This window comes from Phyllobates terribilis, unplaced genomic scaffold, assembly GCF_046119375.1.
Source record: "Phyllobates terribilis strain yellow unplaced genomic scaffold, ASM4611937v1 Scaffold_9__5_contigs__length_417890890, whole genome shotgun sequence".
NCBI lineage: Eukaryota > Metazoa > Chordata > Amphibia > Anura > Dendrobatidae > Phyllobates > Phyllobates terribilis.
Genome location: NW_027362769.1, coordinates 278,939,157 through 278,955,920, shown reverse-complemented (window position 1 = coordinate 278,955,920; position 16,764 = coordinate 278,939,157). Strand labels below are relative to the sequence as shown.

At 44.2% G+C, this 16,764-nt stretch overlaps 1 protein-coding gene across 3 annotated transcripts in view; it reads right to left on the bottom strand.

Moving 5' to 3' along the window:
* SLC29A4 (solute carrier family 29 member 4) overlaps positions 1–16,764 on the bottom strand; it is a 524,342-nt gene that overhangs the window by 20,943 nt on the left and 486,635 nt on the right. For all 3 annotated transcript variants that reach the window (XM_073647822.1, XM_073647824.1, XM_073647823.1), the window contains one exon: positions 1,501–1,741. In XM_073647822.1, the coding sequence (XP_073503923.1) occupies positions 1,501–1,741 (241 nt within the window). The remainder of the gene's footprint in view (positions 1–1,500; positions 1,742–16,764) is intronic.

The window sequence follows — 16,764 nt, the reverse complement described above, 5'->3', positions numbered from 1 at the left end:
ATCTATGTGTGAAGCTCTATTCTGTCTGTTATAAATTGTCGGGTACCGCTGCTGAATTGGCGGCCGGCTTTCTTAAAGAGACGGTGCATGAAAACACTATTATTTTTTTTAATAAATCCTTTACACTAAATGACAAGTACAGTAACCAACACTGTCACTGTACTTCATATATATGTGACTGACATGTTTCTATCTATCTAATCTATGTGTGATTCTCTATTCCTTCTATTCTAAATTGTCGGGTACCGCTGCTGAATTGCCGGCCGGCTTTTTTAAAGAGACGGTGCATGAAAACACTATTATTTTTTTTGATAAATCCTTTACGCTAAATGACAAGTACAGTAAGCAGCACTTTCACTGTACTTCGTATATATGTGGCTGACATGTTTATATCTATCTAATCTATGTGTGAAGCTCTATTCTTTCGGTTCTAAATTGTCGGGTACCGGTGTATGCCGCTGCTGAATTGCCGGCTTTTCATGTTTCACTGTTGGCACTGTTCCCATCGATTTGGGCAATCACTGTAATGCCACAACCACCATGGCTGTGGCATTACAGTGAGTGGCAGACAATCCCTGCATGATTGGTGCTCTAAATAGCACCAGACATGCAGGACAGCTTTTGGTGCACGAACAGTTATCGAACATAACCTCGAACAGCCGAATTTTTTGCAAATCGTTCGGGTTCGTCGAACAACTCGAACACCGCCCAAAACAGCTCGAATTTGAGATTGGCGAACAGTTCTAGTCGAACACCGCTCATCTCTACACAGAACTTGCAGAATGTCATAGGAAGTCATGGGATAAGGAATGCAATGCGTTTCTGGAGCGTTTACGCGCTGCAAATACGCACCAAAAACGCATCGTGGGCACACAGCCTAAATCTCTCCTGAGGACGTCTGCCCTGGATAAACGAGTCCTTGTGCTGGCTTAACTCTTTCATAGACTTCCCTTTAATTATTTATTGTGCAATTTGAGTACTGCCTTTACATATAAAAGGAACCTGTCACATTGCATATGCAGTTCAATCTATGAACAGCATGGTATAGAGATGGAAAAGCTGAGCAGAATGATATATACGAAAATAGGATTGTTGGAAAAGATTCAGTATAACTTCTCTTTTATTCACTGAAATAAAAAATCAGAAATGATCTTTTGAAATATAATTAACGCCTCCTGGCGAAGAAGGGAAAAGAGCATCAAAGTGTGTGGTTAATCCAGATCTTGTCCCACCATGTCCACATGGACTAGCAAGAAGAGAGACAGCCAAAGGGGAAGGAGGAAAGACCCAACTCTGAACACAAGACAGGGGAGTAACAGCTGCCTATTATATTCCACTCCTTGAGAGGTGTCATTGTTACAAATTAGTTAATGCTTTTCACTTCATCTATCAGTGGTTTTAGTATTATAGCTGATTGATGTGTAATGATAAAATATTAGTATTAATTAGCATTAGTTAATATACATTACATAATAATTCAATGACAATTCGAGATCATACCTGCTAGTTCTCGTTGCTCTGGTACAACTAACCCCGATGCAAGAATCATAGGAACACTGCCAAAATATCCATTTGTGATGCCCATAAGCAGAGAAAAGATGCATGCCCAGGCAGGGTGACTGAAGGTAGGTTTTCCACTTGGATACACACACATAATAAAAAGTGGAATAAACACAACGCGCATGCTAGAACAAATCAGTAGGTTGATACCACGCCATTCATATGGCACTGCTGCCAATATCTGGTAAAATGAAAAAAAGGGAGACATGAGTCTACATTATTGTAACCCTATTATACCTATTTGCAAATTACGCATCAACACTGTGTACCATGCTTACTTATTTTCTAATACCAGTAAAAAGCAAGCATGAACTAATACATGAGACCTGCGAAAAATTTCATTAGTGCATAATTAAAAATTATTTGAATAAAATGGTAGTAGGTGTCAGGAATAACAAAGGGAAAAATGCTAAACAAACTAGTGCATAGAAAAACTGGAATAGATGCCTACTTAAGATTTCAGCATTCACGTCTGTTTGTTGAAGGTGAAAGAAACTTTCTGGTTAATTGGTGGACAATTGCCTCAATTTTTCTTTGACCTACGTTTTATACATCGACTTCATTCATAATTCATCATTCAGTCACAACATTTGTTTTCAGGCTGCTATAAAACCTCAACCAACACCTGTGCAACTCCTCTGAAATGTCAAGTCCTCTGTTTGTCAAAGCTGTTTGCTTTTGACTGTTATCAGCTTTTCCAAACTTTTCTCCAAGAAAATGAACACTCTACCATGCTTTACCTTTAGGCTGTGTGCCCACAATACGTTTGTTAAGCGTTTCCGCAGCGGCAATTCCGCTGCAGAAACGCTTAAAAAACGCATGGTAGAAGGTCTGCCATGTTCCCCAATGATAATCCGCATGTGCTGTGCACATGCTGCGGAAATTTCCGCTGTGGATTATCATTGCGGAAAAATCCGCAGCACTACCAATTATTTTGCGGAAGCGCTGCATTTTCGCCCCCATTCACTTGCATTGGACCGCATGGAATCCGCATCACTGCATCTGCAGATGCGCATTCCATGCGTTTCAATGTGCGAATGGTACCCAGGTTTGGAGAAGAGGAGACTCTCCACCGGACCCGGGTACCATAGTACCTGTTAAATAAAGAATAAAATAAAAAATATACCGTATTTTTCGAACTATAAGACGCACCTAGGTTTTAGAGGAGTAAAATAGAAAAAAAATGTAAGCAAAAAATGTGGTCAAGATGCACTGTTAAGGGGGAGCGGGTCTGCTGCTGACACTGGAAAAGGGGTAATATCCCCCAATTCTGATATCCCCCATCCTGGTAGATATGCCCCCCTTCCTATTATACGTGGCTTCCATCCCCATCCTGATATGCATGGCACCCCGCATCCTTATCCTGGTATGCATGGCACCCAGCATCCCTATCCTGGTATGCATGGCACCCCGCATCCCTATCCTGGTATGCATGGCACCCCGCATCCCTATCCTGGTATGCATGGCACCCCGCATCCCTATCCTGGTATGCATGGCACCCCGCATCCCTATCCTGGTATGCATGGCACCCCGCATCCCTATCCTGGTATGCATGGCACCCCTCATCCCTATCCTGGTATGCATGGCACCCCTCATCCCTATCCTGGTATGCATGGCACCCCTCATCCCTATCCTGGTATGCATGGCACCCCTCATTCTTATCCTGGTATGCATGGTCCCCCTAATCCCCATCAGGCTGCACATAAAAAAAAAAATAAACACTCCTATTCACCTTTCTTCTTTCTCCTCCAGCGATGCATCCTGTCTGCCCGCACTGACCTCTCCATGTGAGCCACGAATGACGTCACTGACATGCGCGGCTCACAAGGAGAGATCAACTGCCGGAAGTCACTGCTCCCCACGCCCGGACTGTGTGCGCGGGGAGCAGTGACTATGGGCATGGAGAGGGGGTGAATATTCATGCCCTTTAATAGCGGGCACACGCGATTGCCCGGCAGCAGCAGGAGTCGCGCTGCTAATACACTGTGTGTCACTACAGTATTAAGGAGCATGAATATTAATTTTCTTTAGCAACGGGGACAGTGTAGGCTGCAGAAGGCGGCTGCGGCCTCCTGTGCCCCGCTCCTCCGCCACAACAACTCCCCCCAGCACAGTATATATATATATATATATATATATATATATATATACCCCCCAGCAACATTCGGACTATAAGACGCACCCCCCATTTTCCTCCAAAATTTTGGAGGAAAAAAGTGTGTCTTAGTGTCTTATAGTCCGAAAAATACAGTACATTATACTTACCTTCTGATGGCCCCCGGTGTCTTTATCCGATGCATCCTGGCTTGCCGGCAGCTCACGATGGTCTAAAAAGGACCTGCCATGACGTCATTTAATCATGTGACGGGTCGCGCGTGAACGCTGACGTCGGCAGGTCCTTTAGTCTACCGCGAGCTGCCGGCAAGCCTGGATGCATCGGATAAAGACACCGGGGGCCATCAGAAGGTAAGTATATATTTATTTTTTACCATTCTTTCGGTCGCACTATATAAATCCTATTAGCGTTTTCAATTTTTTTGGATATGCAGCTGTGTGAGGGCTTTTTTTTTTTGTGCACTGAGCTGACTTTTTCATGGATACCATTCTGGGGTAGATACAATGTTTTGATTGTCTATTATTGTACTTTATTGCAATGTTGCAGTGGCCAAAAAAATTTAATTCTGACGCTTTTGATTTCTATCTCTCGTTATGCCATTTACCGATCAGGGATGATTGTATGTCATATGTCGGGAAGGTGTTAAACTACTTGTTTTTATTGAATTTTTGAATTTATCATCAAAAAGTTAATTTATTTCAGTTCTTCAATACAAAAAGTGAAACTCCTATATTATATAGAGTCATTACAAACAGAGTGATCTATTTCAAGTGTTTATTTCTGTTAATGTTGATGATTATGGCTTACAGCCAATGAAAACACAAAAGTCATTATCTCAGTAAATTAGAATACTTTATAACAACAGCTTGAAAAATGTTTTTAAAATCCGAAATGTTGGCATACTGAAATGTATGTTCAGTAAATGCACTCAATACTTGGTCGGGCTCCTTTAGCATCAATTACTGCATCAATGCGGCGTGGCATGGAGGCGATCAGCCTGTGGCACTGTTGAGGCGTTATGGAAGCCCAGCTTGCTTTGATATCAGCCTTCAGCTCGTCTGCATTGTTGGGTCTGGTGTCTCTCATCTTTCTCTTGACAATACCCCATAGATTCTCTATGAGGTTGAGGTCAGGCGAGTTTGCAGGCCCATCAAGCAAAGTGATACTGTTGGTTTTAAACCAGGTATTGGTACTTTTGGCAGTGTGGACAGGTGCCAAGTCCTGCTGGAGAATGAAATTTCCATCTCCAAAAAGCTTGTCAGCAGAGGGAAGCAAGAAGTGCTCTAAAATTTCTTGGTAGACGACTGCGCTGACTTTGGTCTTGATAAAACACAGTGGTCCTACACCAGCAGATGGCATGGCTCCCCAAACCATCACTGATTGTGGAAACTTCACACTAGACCTCAAGCAGCTTGGATTGTGTGCCTCTCCACTCTTCTTCCAGACTCTGGGACCTTGATTTCCAAATGAAATGCAAAATTTACTTTGCATTTACTTAGTGTCAATGACTGCCTTCTGGACATCTGTCAAGTCAGCAGTCTTCCCCATGATTGTGGAGCCTACTGAAACAGCAGACTAAGGGACCCTTTTAAATGCTTAGGAAGCATTTGCAGGTGTTTTTTGTTAATCATTCTAATTAACTGAGTTAATGACTTTTGTGTTTTCATTGGCTGTAAGCATAATCATTAACAGAAATAAACACTTGAAATAGATCACTCTGTTTGTAATGACTCTATATAATATGAGTTTCACTTTTTCTATTGAAGAACTGAAATTAACTTTTTGATGATATTCTAATTTTGTGAGATGCACCTGTATCTTGAGAAAGTGATTAGTACATGAAACAGCTGTAAGCTACTTACCTGCTGAATAATGTTCTTTTTGTATACTTCTCAACCATGCAAAGAAAATAAACAGTTGTTTTTATCATACTATGTGGTAAGTGCCAATCTACTTTTTGATATGTTACATTTGAACTCTCTCAGATATTGTGCACCACACACGCGAATACCGTCTCTATCCCAATGAGTTTATCCTGTCTTTGTGAGAAGAACGCACCTTATTTCCTATTATATGCCCTTGATAACTCCGTTTAGTTGGAATCCTAATACAAAGGTCCAGGAGGACAGAACTGTTAACACTGGTGCTTTCAAGTATTCTGTTTGTCTTTTCAAGTATTTTGTCTGACTTTATAACTGTAACAATTCACTGGACACAAGGAAATATATGCAACTGTTAGATTAATTAATGAACTATGAATAAACTTATTTGATGAGCATTATAAGTGCTGTGGTTCTATATGGATTTCAAATCCTGTTGTTCTTTGACATCACAATCTTGGCTCTCTCCTGTATCTTCTTATATACAGTACAGACCAAAAGTTTGGACACACCTTCTCATTTAGGCTGTGTGCCCACGATGCGTTTTTAATGCGTTTTTGCAGCTGCGGAAACACATTAAAAACGCATGGTAGAAGGGCAGCAATGTTCCCCAATGATAATCCGCATGTGCTGTGCACATGCTGCGGAAATTTCCGCTGCGGATTATCATTGCGGAAAAAAAACGCAGCACTACCAATTATTTTGCGGAAGTGCAGCGTTTTCGCCGCCATTGACTTGCATTAGAACGCGCCTATTCCGCAAGACTGCATCTGTACTTGCGTAATTGGCGCGTTCTAATGTGCGGATGGTACCCGGGTGTAGAGGAGAGGAGAGTCTCATCCACAACCAGGTACCATTAAAAAAGCTATAAAAAATAAATGTATACTTACCTTCTGGCAGCCCGTGGTGCGCTCCTCCTTGCTTCCCGGCACTTCGCGATGGAATGAAGGACCTGCGCTGACGTCAGTCATGTGACTGGTCACGCGACGCTGACGTCGGCAGGTCTTTCAATCCACCGCTGCCAGCAGCCGGGACCGAGCGAAGCAAGACAGCGCGGGCCATCAGAGGGTAAGTATATATTTATTTTTTTATTTTTAACCACTCTCTCGGGTCACACTATATAAATCCATGCCGTTTGCATGGATTTGTATAGTGTGACCTAGCTATCACAAGCACTTTCCAAGTGATGCTAATCGCTTGGAAAGCGCTTGTCAATCCGCATGCGGAAATGCCAGTGAATAACGCTTCATTTCCGCATGTCCCTGGCAGGAAAATGCATGTACAATCCGCATGCGTTTTTTTCTGCCAGGGAGATGCAGAAACGCTCAGGAAAAAATCCTGAGCATTTCTGCATCGTGGGCACATAGCCTTAAAGATTTTTCTGTATTTTCATGACTTTGAAAATTGTACATTCACACTGAAGGCATCAAAACTATGAATTAACACATGTGGCATTATATACTTAACAAAAAAGTGTGAAACAACTGAAAATATGTCTTATATTCTAGGTTCTTCAAAGTAGCCACCTTTTACTTTGGTGACTGCTTTGCACACTCTTGGCATTCTCTTGATGAACTTCAAGAGGTAGTCACCGGAAATGGTTTTCACTTCACAGGTGTGCCCTGTCAGGTTTAATAAGTGGGATTTGTTGCCTTATACATGGGGTTGGGACCATCAGTTGTGTTGTGCAGAAGTCAGGTGGATACACAGCTGATAGTCCTACTGAATAGACTGTTAGCTGCTGTTTTCTTGCCATAATACAAATTCTAAGTAAAGAAAAACGAGTGGCCATCATTACTTTAAGAAATTAAGGTCAGTCAGTCCGAAAAATTGGGCAAACTTTGAAAGTGTCCCCAAGTGCAGTTGCAAAAACCATCAAGTGCTACAAAGAAACTGGCTCACATGAGGACCGCCCCAGGAAAGGAAGACCAAGAGTTACCTCTGCTTCTGAGGATAAGTTTATCTGAGTCGCCAGCCTCAGAAATCGCAGATTAGAGACCAGGTCAATGCAACACAGAGTTCTAGCAGCAGACACATCTCTACAACAACTGTTAAGAGGAGACTTTGTGCAGCAGGCCTTCATGGTAAAATAGCAGCTAGGAAACCACTGCTAAGGACAGGCAACAAGCAGAAGAGACAAGTTTGGGCTAAAGAACACAAGGAATGGACATTAGACCAGTGGAAATCTGTGCTTTGGTCTGATGAGTCCAAATTTGAGAGCTTTGGTTCCAACCACCGTGTCTTTGTGCGACGCAGAAAAGGTGAACGGATGGACTCTACATGCCTGGTTCCCACCGTGAAGCATGGAGGAGGAGGTGTGATGGTGTGGGGGTGCTTTGCTGGTGACACTGTTGGGGATTTATTCAAAATTGAAGGCATACTGAACCAGCATGGCTACCACAGCATCTTGCAGCGGCATGCTATTCCATCCGGTTTGCATTTAGTTGGACCATCATTTATTTTTCAACAGGACAATGACCCCAAACACACCTCCAGGCTGTGTAAGAGCTATTTGACTAAGAAGGAGAGTGATGGGGTGCTACGCCAGATGACCTGGCCTCCACAGTCACCAGACCTGAACCCAATCGAGATGGTTTGGGGTGAGCTGGACCGCAGAGTGAAGGCAAAAGGGCCAACAAGTGCTAAGCATCTCTGGGAACTCCTTCAAGATTGTTGGAAGACCATTTCTGGTGACTACCTCTTGAAGCTCATCAAGAGAATGCCAAGAGTGTGCAAAGCAGTCATCAAAGCAAAAGGTGGCTACTTTGAAGAACCTAGAATATAAGACATATTTTCAGTTGTTTCACACTTTTTTGTTAAGTATATAATTCCACATGTGTTAATTCATAGTTTTGATGCCTTCAGTGTGAATGTACAATTTTCAGAGTCATGAAAATACAGAAAAATCTTTAAATGAGAAGGTGTGTCCAAACTTTTGGTCTGTACTGTATCAATAACCAAAAATGTAAATTCTCTCACCTATACACAACCTTCTTCTTTAGTTCTCTCTCTATTAGCATCCCTCATGCTCCTTCCTGGGATGCATGCTCTTCACTCTCTATACATTTGGCCTAAGGCAGCTGATAATTCATGAATTGTAATACTCCTTTAATGCTGAAGGAACTCAAACGTACTTTATCTCTCTGGTCCTGATGTAATATTGCTGTTAGAACACGGCCTTGTAACGACTGTAACGCAGTTGTATATGAGTGTGTGTGAGATACGGCGCTGCTATGAATGACTCTGACTCTGATATGTTACCAAACGAGCTTCTTTTTTTTATAACTTGCAATAAATGACAGTTTTTCTTTTCTAAACAAGATATGGGCCACAACAGCCAACAATCACAAATACAACTTATCCAGCCTGAGAGATCCCAAGTGCCAGCTTCACAGTATGGAGAAGGACTACCCCCAGGCTATACCATTGCCAACCTTATCAGGTACAGGGTCTACCCGTAGTCATACCGTGACACGTGGTCCTCTCAGGCATACAATTTTACACCCGGCTTAATTACAATAGATTCCGGGTACCCTGTTTTCCCCTTGAGATATATATACAGTACAGACCAAAAGTTTGGACACACCTTCTCATTTAAAGATTTTTCTGTATTTTCATGACTTTGAAAATTGTACATTCACACTGAAGGCATCAAAACTATGAATTAACACATGTGGAATTATATACTTAACAAAAAAGTGTGAAACAACTGAAAACATGTCTTATATTCTAGGTTCTTCAAAGTAGCCACCTTTTGCCTTGATGACTGCTTTGCACACTCTTGGCATTCTCTTGATGAGCTTCAAGAGGTAGTCACCGGAAATGGTCTTCCAACAATCTTGAAGGAGTTCCCAGAGATGCTTAGCACTTGTTGGCCGTTTTGCCTTCACTCTGCGGTCCAGCTCACCCCAAACCATCTCGATTGGGTTCAGGTCTGGTGACTGTGGAGGCCAGGTCATCTGGCGTAGCACCCCATCACTCTCCTTCTTGGTCAAATAGCCTGGAGGTGTGTTTGGGGGTCATTGTCCTGTTGAAAAATAAATGATGGTCCAGCTAAACGCAAACCGGATGGAACAGCATGCCGCTGCAAGATGCTGTGGTAGCCATGCTGGTTCAGTATGCCTTCAATTTTGAATAAATCCCCAACAGTGTCACCAGCAAAGCACCCCCACACCATCATACCTCCTCCTCCTCCATGCTTCATGGTGGGAACCAGGCATGTAGAGTCCATCCGTTCACCTTTTCTGCGTCGCACAAAGACACAGTGGTTGGAACCAGAGATCTCAAATTTAGACTCATCAGACCAAAGCACAGATTTCCACTGATCTAATGTCCATTCCTTGTGTTCTTTAGCCCAAACAAGTCTCTTCTGCTTGTTGCCTGTCCTTAGCAGTGGTTTCCTAGCAGCTATTTTACCATGAAGGCCTGCTGCACAGAGTCTCCTCTTAGTTGTTGTAGAGATGTGTCTGCTGCTAGAACTCTGTGTGGCGTTGACCTGGTCTCTAATCTGGGCTGCTGTTAACCTGCGATTTCTGAGGCTGGTGACTCGGATAAACTTATCCTCAGAAGCAGAGGTGACTCTTGGTCTTCCTTTCCTGGGGCGGTCCTCATGTGAGCCAGTTTCTTTGTAGCGCTTGATGGTTATTGCAACTGCACTTGGGGACTCTTTCAAAGTTTGCCCAATTTTTCGGACTGACTGACCTTCATTTCTTAAAGCAATGATGGCCACTCGTTTTTCTTTACTTAGCTGCTCTTTTCTTGCCATAATACAAATTCTAACAGTCTATTCAGTAGGACTATCAGCTGTGTATCCACCTGACTTCTGCACAACACAACTGATGGTCCCAACCCCATTTATAAGGTAAGAAATCCCACTTATTAAACCTGACAGGGCACACCTGTGAAGTGAAGACCATTTCCGGTGACTACCTCTTGAAGCTCATCAAGAGAATGCTAAGAGTGTGCAAAGCAGTCATCAAAGCAAAAGGTGGCTACTTTGAGGAACCTAGAATATAAAACATATTTTTAGTTGTTTCACACTTTTTTGTTAAGTATATAATTCCACATGTGTTAATTCATAGTTTTGATGCCTTCAGTGTGAATGTACAATTTTCATAGTCATGAAAATACAGAAAAATCTTTAAATGAGAAGGTGTGTCCAAACTTTTGGTCTGTACTGTATATACACGACCAATCACTTGAACCAACACAACATGTACACAATCCTCTTTGTGAGCACTTAGGGAGGACGCCCTAACGGAATATCCTCAAACAGAAAACAACTGGACTTGTTATGATGACATCCATCCACTAGATTTGATCAGCTTCCTAGGTCACCAATTCCTCTGTCACAGGAGCAGAAACAGTTTCAGATCAATCCCAGTATTATTTCACGGAGCTCTCCTATGGCGTCCACGTTTACCAGAGTGTCGATATACTGGAGTTCACACAGTCTCCATCAGTCCATCTATATTCTCATTAATAGCAATGTTCCTTGTGAAGCTGTGACTCCCATCTAGCTCTCCCTAACTAACTAAACAGTCGGTGACCGGTCACACATTAGAGTTTACTCATGGAGCTTCTCCCTTTGTATCACACCATCCAATTTGGATCACTTTAGAGTCCCAGTCCTCCGTGTCACAACCGCAGGACCTCTCTTCAAAATCACCTCAGGAAAAACTACCGTTTTTCTCTACTTCCTGTTTTCAGTCTTTTCTTCTCTTGTTCCAAGGTGACCTCTAGTGACCGAACTAAGTTATTGCGGCATCATATCTTAGAACAGAAAACATTAACATACTACACTCCACCCCACTTATAGTTTGACGTCCCGACAAACGGCCTCTCACTACTCACATGCAGCACGTACTCTTCAGGATTGCATTGTATCAGGGGAACACCTGCTTTGCTACTCTCCGACCTCCGTAAGCCGGTAACTGTCGGACTCAATGGAGCATTTGGCACATCTGGTGAAATAATAACATTGGGAGCCGTCCCAGGTACATCAGGAACTTGCAGTGTCGGACGCTGCATGTCCGGGGAATCGGCCCCAAAGTCATCCCAACAGTCACATTCAACATTGTTTGGCGTAGTCGCCGCTGATGGCTCAGGCGATTCAGAGAGATAGGCAGGTTTGTCAGACATACACCTCTTTAACCAATTTCGGTGCATGGTGCGAGGGGATCCAATGCACCCTTCAAGAACCACGCTTTCCCCTGGAAATACCCTTTCCACTACTGTGTAAGGTGTATCCTCCCACCTGTCACTCAACTTCTCTCCCGGACGCGTGACCCGCACTAGTACCTCATCACCCACCAGGAACTCATCCTTGTGCACCAGTCTCTGATCTCGGTGGGGATGCTCCTGTACACGTTCTTCCACTATTCGGTGCATTTCTCGCAACGTTCGTTGATTATCCTGAACCCACTCACTGGCTGTACGATACTCCAGCTCATCCGTTACAGTCAGTCCCAGTTCTTCAATTTCTCCTGCAGGCCGACCGAACATCATTATGTCAGGCGTGAACCCCGTGGTGCTATGGACCCTGTTCTTATAGGTCAACATAAGTTCTGGGATGAACTCAGTCCATCGCTCCTTTTGCCTCTGTTCCAGTGTTCTCAGCATCTGGAGCAGTGTTCGGTTGAATCGCTTGCAAGCCCTATTTGCTTGTGGGTGATAGGGCCTCGTCCGCAATTGCTGAATCCCATAGACCTGCAGCAACTCAGTCATGAGCTGACCCTGAAAGCAGGCACCTTGATCTGAATGCACCCTTTGGGGACACCCATAAACCGGAATGAAATGCTTACAAATCGCCTCTGCTGCGGACTTAGCTGTCTGATCCTTGGTTGGAACAGCCACAGAAAACTTTGTAAACTGATCAGTCATGAATAGGCATGAATGATGACCACTTCAGGAGTACCCGACTGTTAGGTAATCCACCATTAGTATCTCCATTGAGGCAGACGTCACAATTGTCTGAACAGGAGCCCTCTGTTCTGGCGACTTATTCAAATCACACGGCCGGCAGCTAGCACACACCTCTCTCACAACTTCTTCTAAGCCTGGTGTGTACACAAACCGGTGTAACCATCGATAAGTTTTCTCAGGCCCAAAGTGTGCACCCCATACATGAGCCTCTCGTGCAATGTCTGTAGCCACTGAGGCTGGGATTACCACCTGCCAACGGTACCCCAGCTCTGCCGCTACATAGATCCAGTAATACAGTACCCCTTCCGCTATGGCCAATTGGTCCCACTGCCGTAGCAGCTTCTGCCCTTCTACACCCAGACGTGCTCTCACCCTTCCATCGGGCCAGTACTTTTGACTCAGCCATTTTTTTACTCGCAACAGCTCGGAGTCTGCATCCTGCAGATCGGCTCACACCTCACGAGTCTTTCCCAACAACGTGGCGATCTGTGTCGCCACCCCACTTGAACGTGCCACGTCTATGAACATAGGTAATCGCCTCAGATCGGGGATCGCAGTATCCTCGAGATCTTCATTCACCACATGCTCGGGTGAGCCTCGAGTCACTCGTGACAATGCATCAGCGATGACCCTCTCACGCCCCTGTTGTTCTTGGGCTAACACGGCTCCCAGACCATGGAGACTCCCGTCAGTGTACAGAGTGAAAGGTCGGTCAAAACGTGCATATGCTAACAAGGGTGCCTGCACCACAGCGGCCCGAATCCGATCGAATGCCTGTTGTTGTTGGTCCGTCCATTGGATAGGCTGGTTCCTGGGCCATCCCTCTCAACAGCTCATGCAGTGGCTCAGCCACTTTAGCAAAGTCTTTCACAAAATAACGGTAGTATCTGGCTAAACCGAGAAATGCCTGTACTTCCTCAGGGTCTTGGGCCTGGGCCACTCCTGAATGGCCTCAATTTTACTCGTTACCGGCCGCACACCCTCAGCCAATACTTCATGCCCCAGATACTCGATCTGTGTCTGGAACAGGTAACACTTTTTGGGCTTGATCTTAAGTCCATTGTCTCTCAGTCGGTGCAACACTTGTTAGAGTTTTTTTAAGTGATCATCGAACGAATCCCCGAATATAATCACATTGTCCAGATAGATCAACACAGATTCAAAATTGTAATCACCCAAGCTATACTCCATCAACCGCTGAAATTTCCTGGGGCATTAGCCAGTCCGAAGGGTATTCGGTTAAACTCAAACAGACCCATCGGTAAGATGAATCCTGTCTTCTGCCGATCTCGAGCCGCCATGGGCACCTGCCAGTAGCCACTGGCCAGGTCAAGCGTGGAGAAGTACTTCGCCTTTCCCAGAGCAGACAGGGATTCCTCGATTCTTGGTAACGGGTAGGAGTCACGTACAGTATGTGCATTCAGCTTGCGGTAATCAACACAAAACCATATGGACCCGTCCTTCTTCCGCACCAACAAGACCGGTGCGGCCCAAGGACTCTGACTCGGACGGATCACCCCATTATCCATGTGATGAAATGACGGCCGGTGGGTGCAGCTCTCTGGCGCCCCCTTACCTCTCAGGTGAGTCAAGGTACTGCACCTAGAGTGAGTGGTCGCCGGAGAGGCCGTCCTGTAGCCCTCTGGGTATTTGAAGCCTTCTGCAGTGAGGGTGGTATATATATTTCCCTGGCTGCGCCAGTAATATATATCCACACCTCCGACCGTCACTGCCAGCCTTCCTCAAATCCCCCAGATGGTATGCTGCCACCAGTTCTCGTTTGAAACAAGCCTGGTCCGTTAATAGACTTGTATCGGGTCAGGAACCAACCCAGTAGCGTTTCAGCCAAGTGTTTCCGGACCAATGGATTCATATATGCTGAGTAAAGGATACAGACCACGATTAATTTATGATTTAATCAATTATAAGAATACACTAGATTACAAGGCTATACAATTAACTATACAACGGTATTTGGCCAGAATAAGAGATATAACAATTAGGATTACAAAACACAGGAATAACAACGATAAATCAGTTACCGTTCTTGTGGTGCAAGGGAGGATTTGCTATCCCACAGGTTCAAGCTTAGTTGCAGTCGTCCCGGCCTCAGTAGCACATGGCGAAGGTGCTCCTCCCACTCAGAGACCTGGACCCGACGTTAGGAGTTGTTCACATCATCTCCTGGGTCAAAACTGAGGGGGTTTCTGGCTGTCGGCTATACTAAAGTCCTGTCGCGCCCACTCTTGGTGATGTCAGTTTACTAGGCCCCACCCCCCCTACCAATGCCAGTTTTGGCTCCATTTGAGAAAAGTACCCATAACTTTCCCTGGGGTGATCTCATCGTATCACCAGAGGTCTTGTCGTGATCCTACTCTTCTGGGGAACTATTGACTCTAAACATGCCTCCCCTGGGACCTTGTATATGGTTCTTCTAAATATCTAGCTTTCCAGGGCCCTCATGGATTTATAAGTCCCATGATTGTGTCCGCGGGAACCTTCCCCACATGATAAATTTTATTTGGGTTCCCTAACTTGTATCGTGTGGTTATGAATTGATAGTATGTCTAGCTTTTGGCAGCCATTTTCCACAAAGAAAGCACATGGTTCCTTGGGACAATGGAGAGGTTGACAGGCTTGCACAAATGGTTTGCTTCTGGTTTCAAGTGACATCAAGGTGTTATTTACCCCATAGGGTCTCGCTGACTCTGTCCTGCTTGGACACAACAGAGCTGGCCCATCTATTTACCATATCAAAGAAGTTCCTTGAGACTGATCTCCAGAGGTGGGGGCGAATTGCTCTGTTTACCAGGGGCTGGAGAATTGTGACATGGTAGGAGCTGTGTGAGGGATTTTTAGAAATGACAATAGGGAATATCTTCAGGTATGACGTACCATACCTAAGATGGCGGCTAACTTTCATGACATTCCAGCATTTGTGCTATCATCCCCTTGACCTCTTTGTAGAGATTCAATGGGATCTGGCGATTTCTCTCCCGAATTGCGGGGGGTGTTTCCCGTGGGTATCTCATGTTCCACTGCCTTCGTGCAACCAAAGTCTTCATCACTCCTGGAGAAAGCAGCCTAATATTCCCACAGTGTAGTCTCCAGCCTGTGCGCCTCTCCAATCCATCCTGAACGCAGCAGCCAGGATCATATTCCTCACCAACCGCTACACCATTGCCTCTTCCCTGTGCCAGTCATTGCACTGGTTGCCCCTCCAATAAAGAGTTCACATAGCCTCCTACATACAGTATGAGACCCCACATAGCTTCCTACATACAGTATGAGCCTCCACATAGCCACCTAGATACAGTATGAGCCCACACATAGCTCCCTAGATACAGTATGAGCCTGCACATAGCCTCCTATATACTGCATGAGCAACACATGTGTATATACAGTACAGACCAAAAGTTTGGACACACCTTCTCATTTAAAGATTTTTCTGTATTTTCATGACTCTGAAAATTGTACATTCACACTGAAGGCATCAAAACTATGAATTAACACATGTGGAATTATATACTTAACAAAAAAGTGTGAAACAGCTGAAAATATGTCTTATATTCTAGGTTCTTCAAAGTAGCCACCTTTTTGCTTTGATGACTGCTTTGCACACTCTTGGCATTCTCTTGATGAGCTTCAAGAGGTAGTCACCGGAAATGGTCTTCCAACTATCTTGAAGGAGTTCCCAGAGATGCTTAGCACTTGTTGGCCCTTTTGCCTTCACTCTGCGGTCCAGCTCACCCCAAACCATCTCAATTGGGTTCAGGTCTGGTGACTGTGGAGGCCAGGTCATCTGGCGTAGCACCCCATCACTCTCCTTCTTGGTCAAATAGCCCTCACACAGTCTGGACATATTTTCAGTTGTTTCACACTTTTTTGTTAAGTATATAATTCCACATGTGTTAATTCATAGTTTTGATGCCTTCAGTGTGAATGTACAATTTTCAGAGTCATTTCAGAGACCATTTTTTTGTTCTTTATTAAAAACGGTTGAAAACTCTGCTGTGCATAATAATTTGGAACATGCATTTTGAGTGCAGTTTGAGTTTTATTTTTTTTTTAAATATACTGTTATCATAGGCAGTTTGTACAAAAACCTTTCAATTGTACTCATAGTTATTTGACTGGAAAATTACAATGACTACAATTCATATAGGTAATTTGGGAAAATCTGAGAAAATATTATTTGCATAATAATTTGGAACACAGTGTATATATACACTATATAATCGGCTTATCCCGTCTGTCTGTCCGTCCAGGAAATCCAATCAGCGG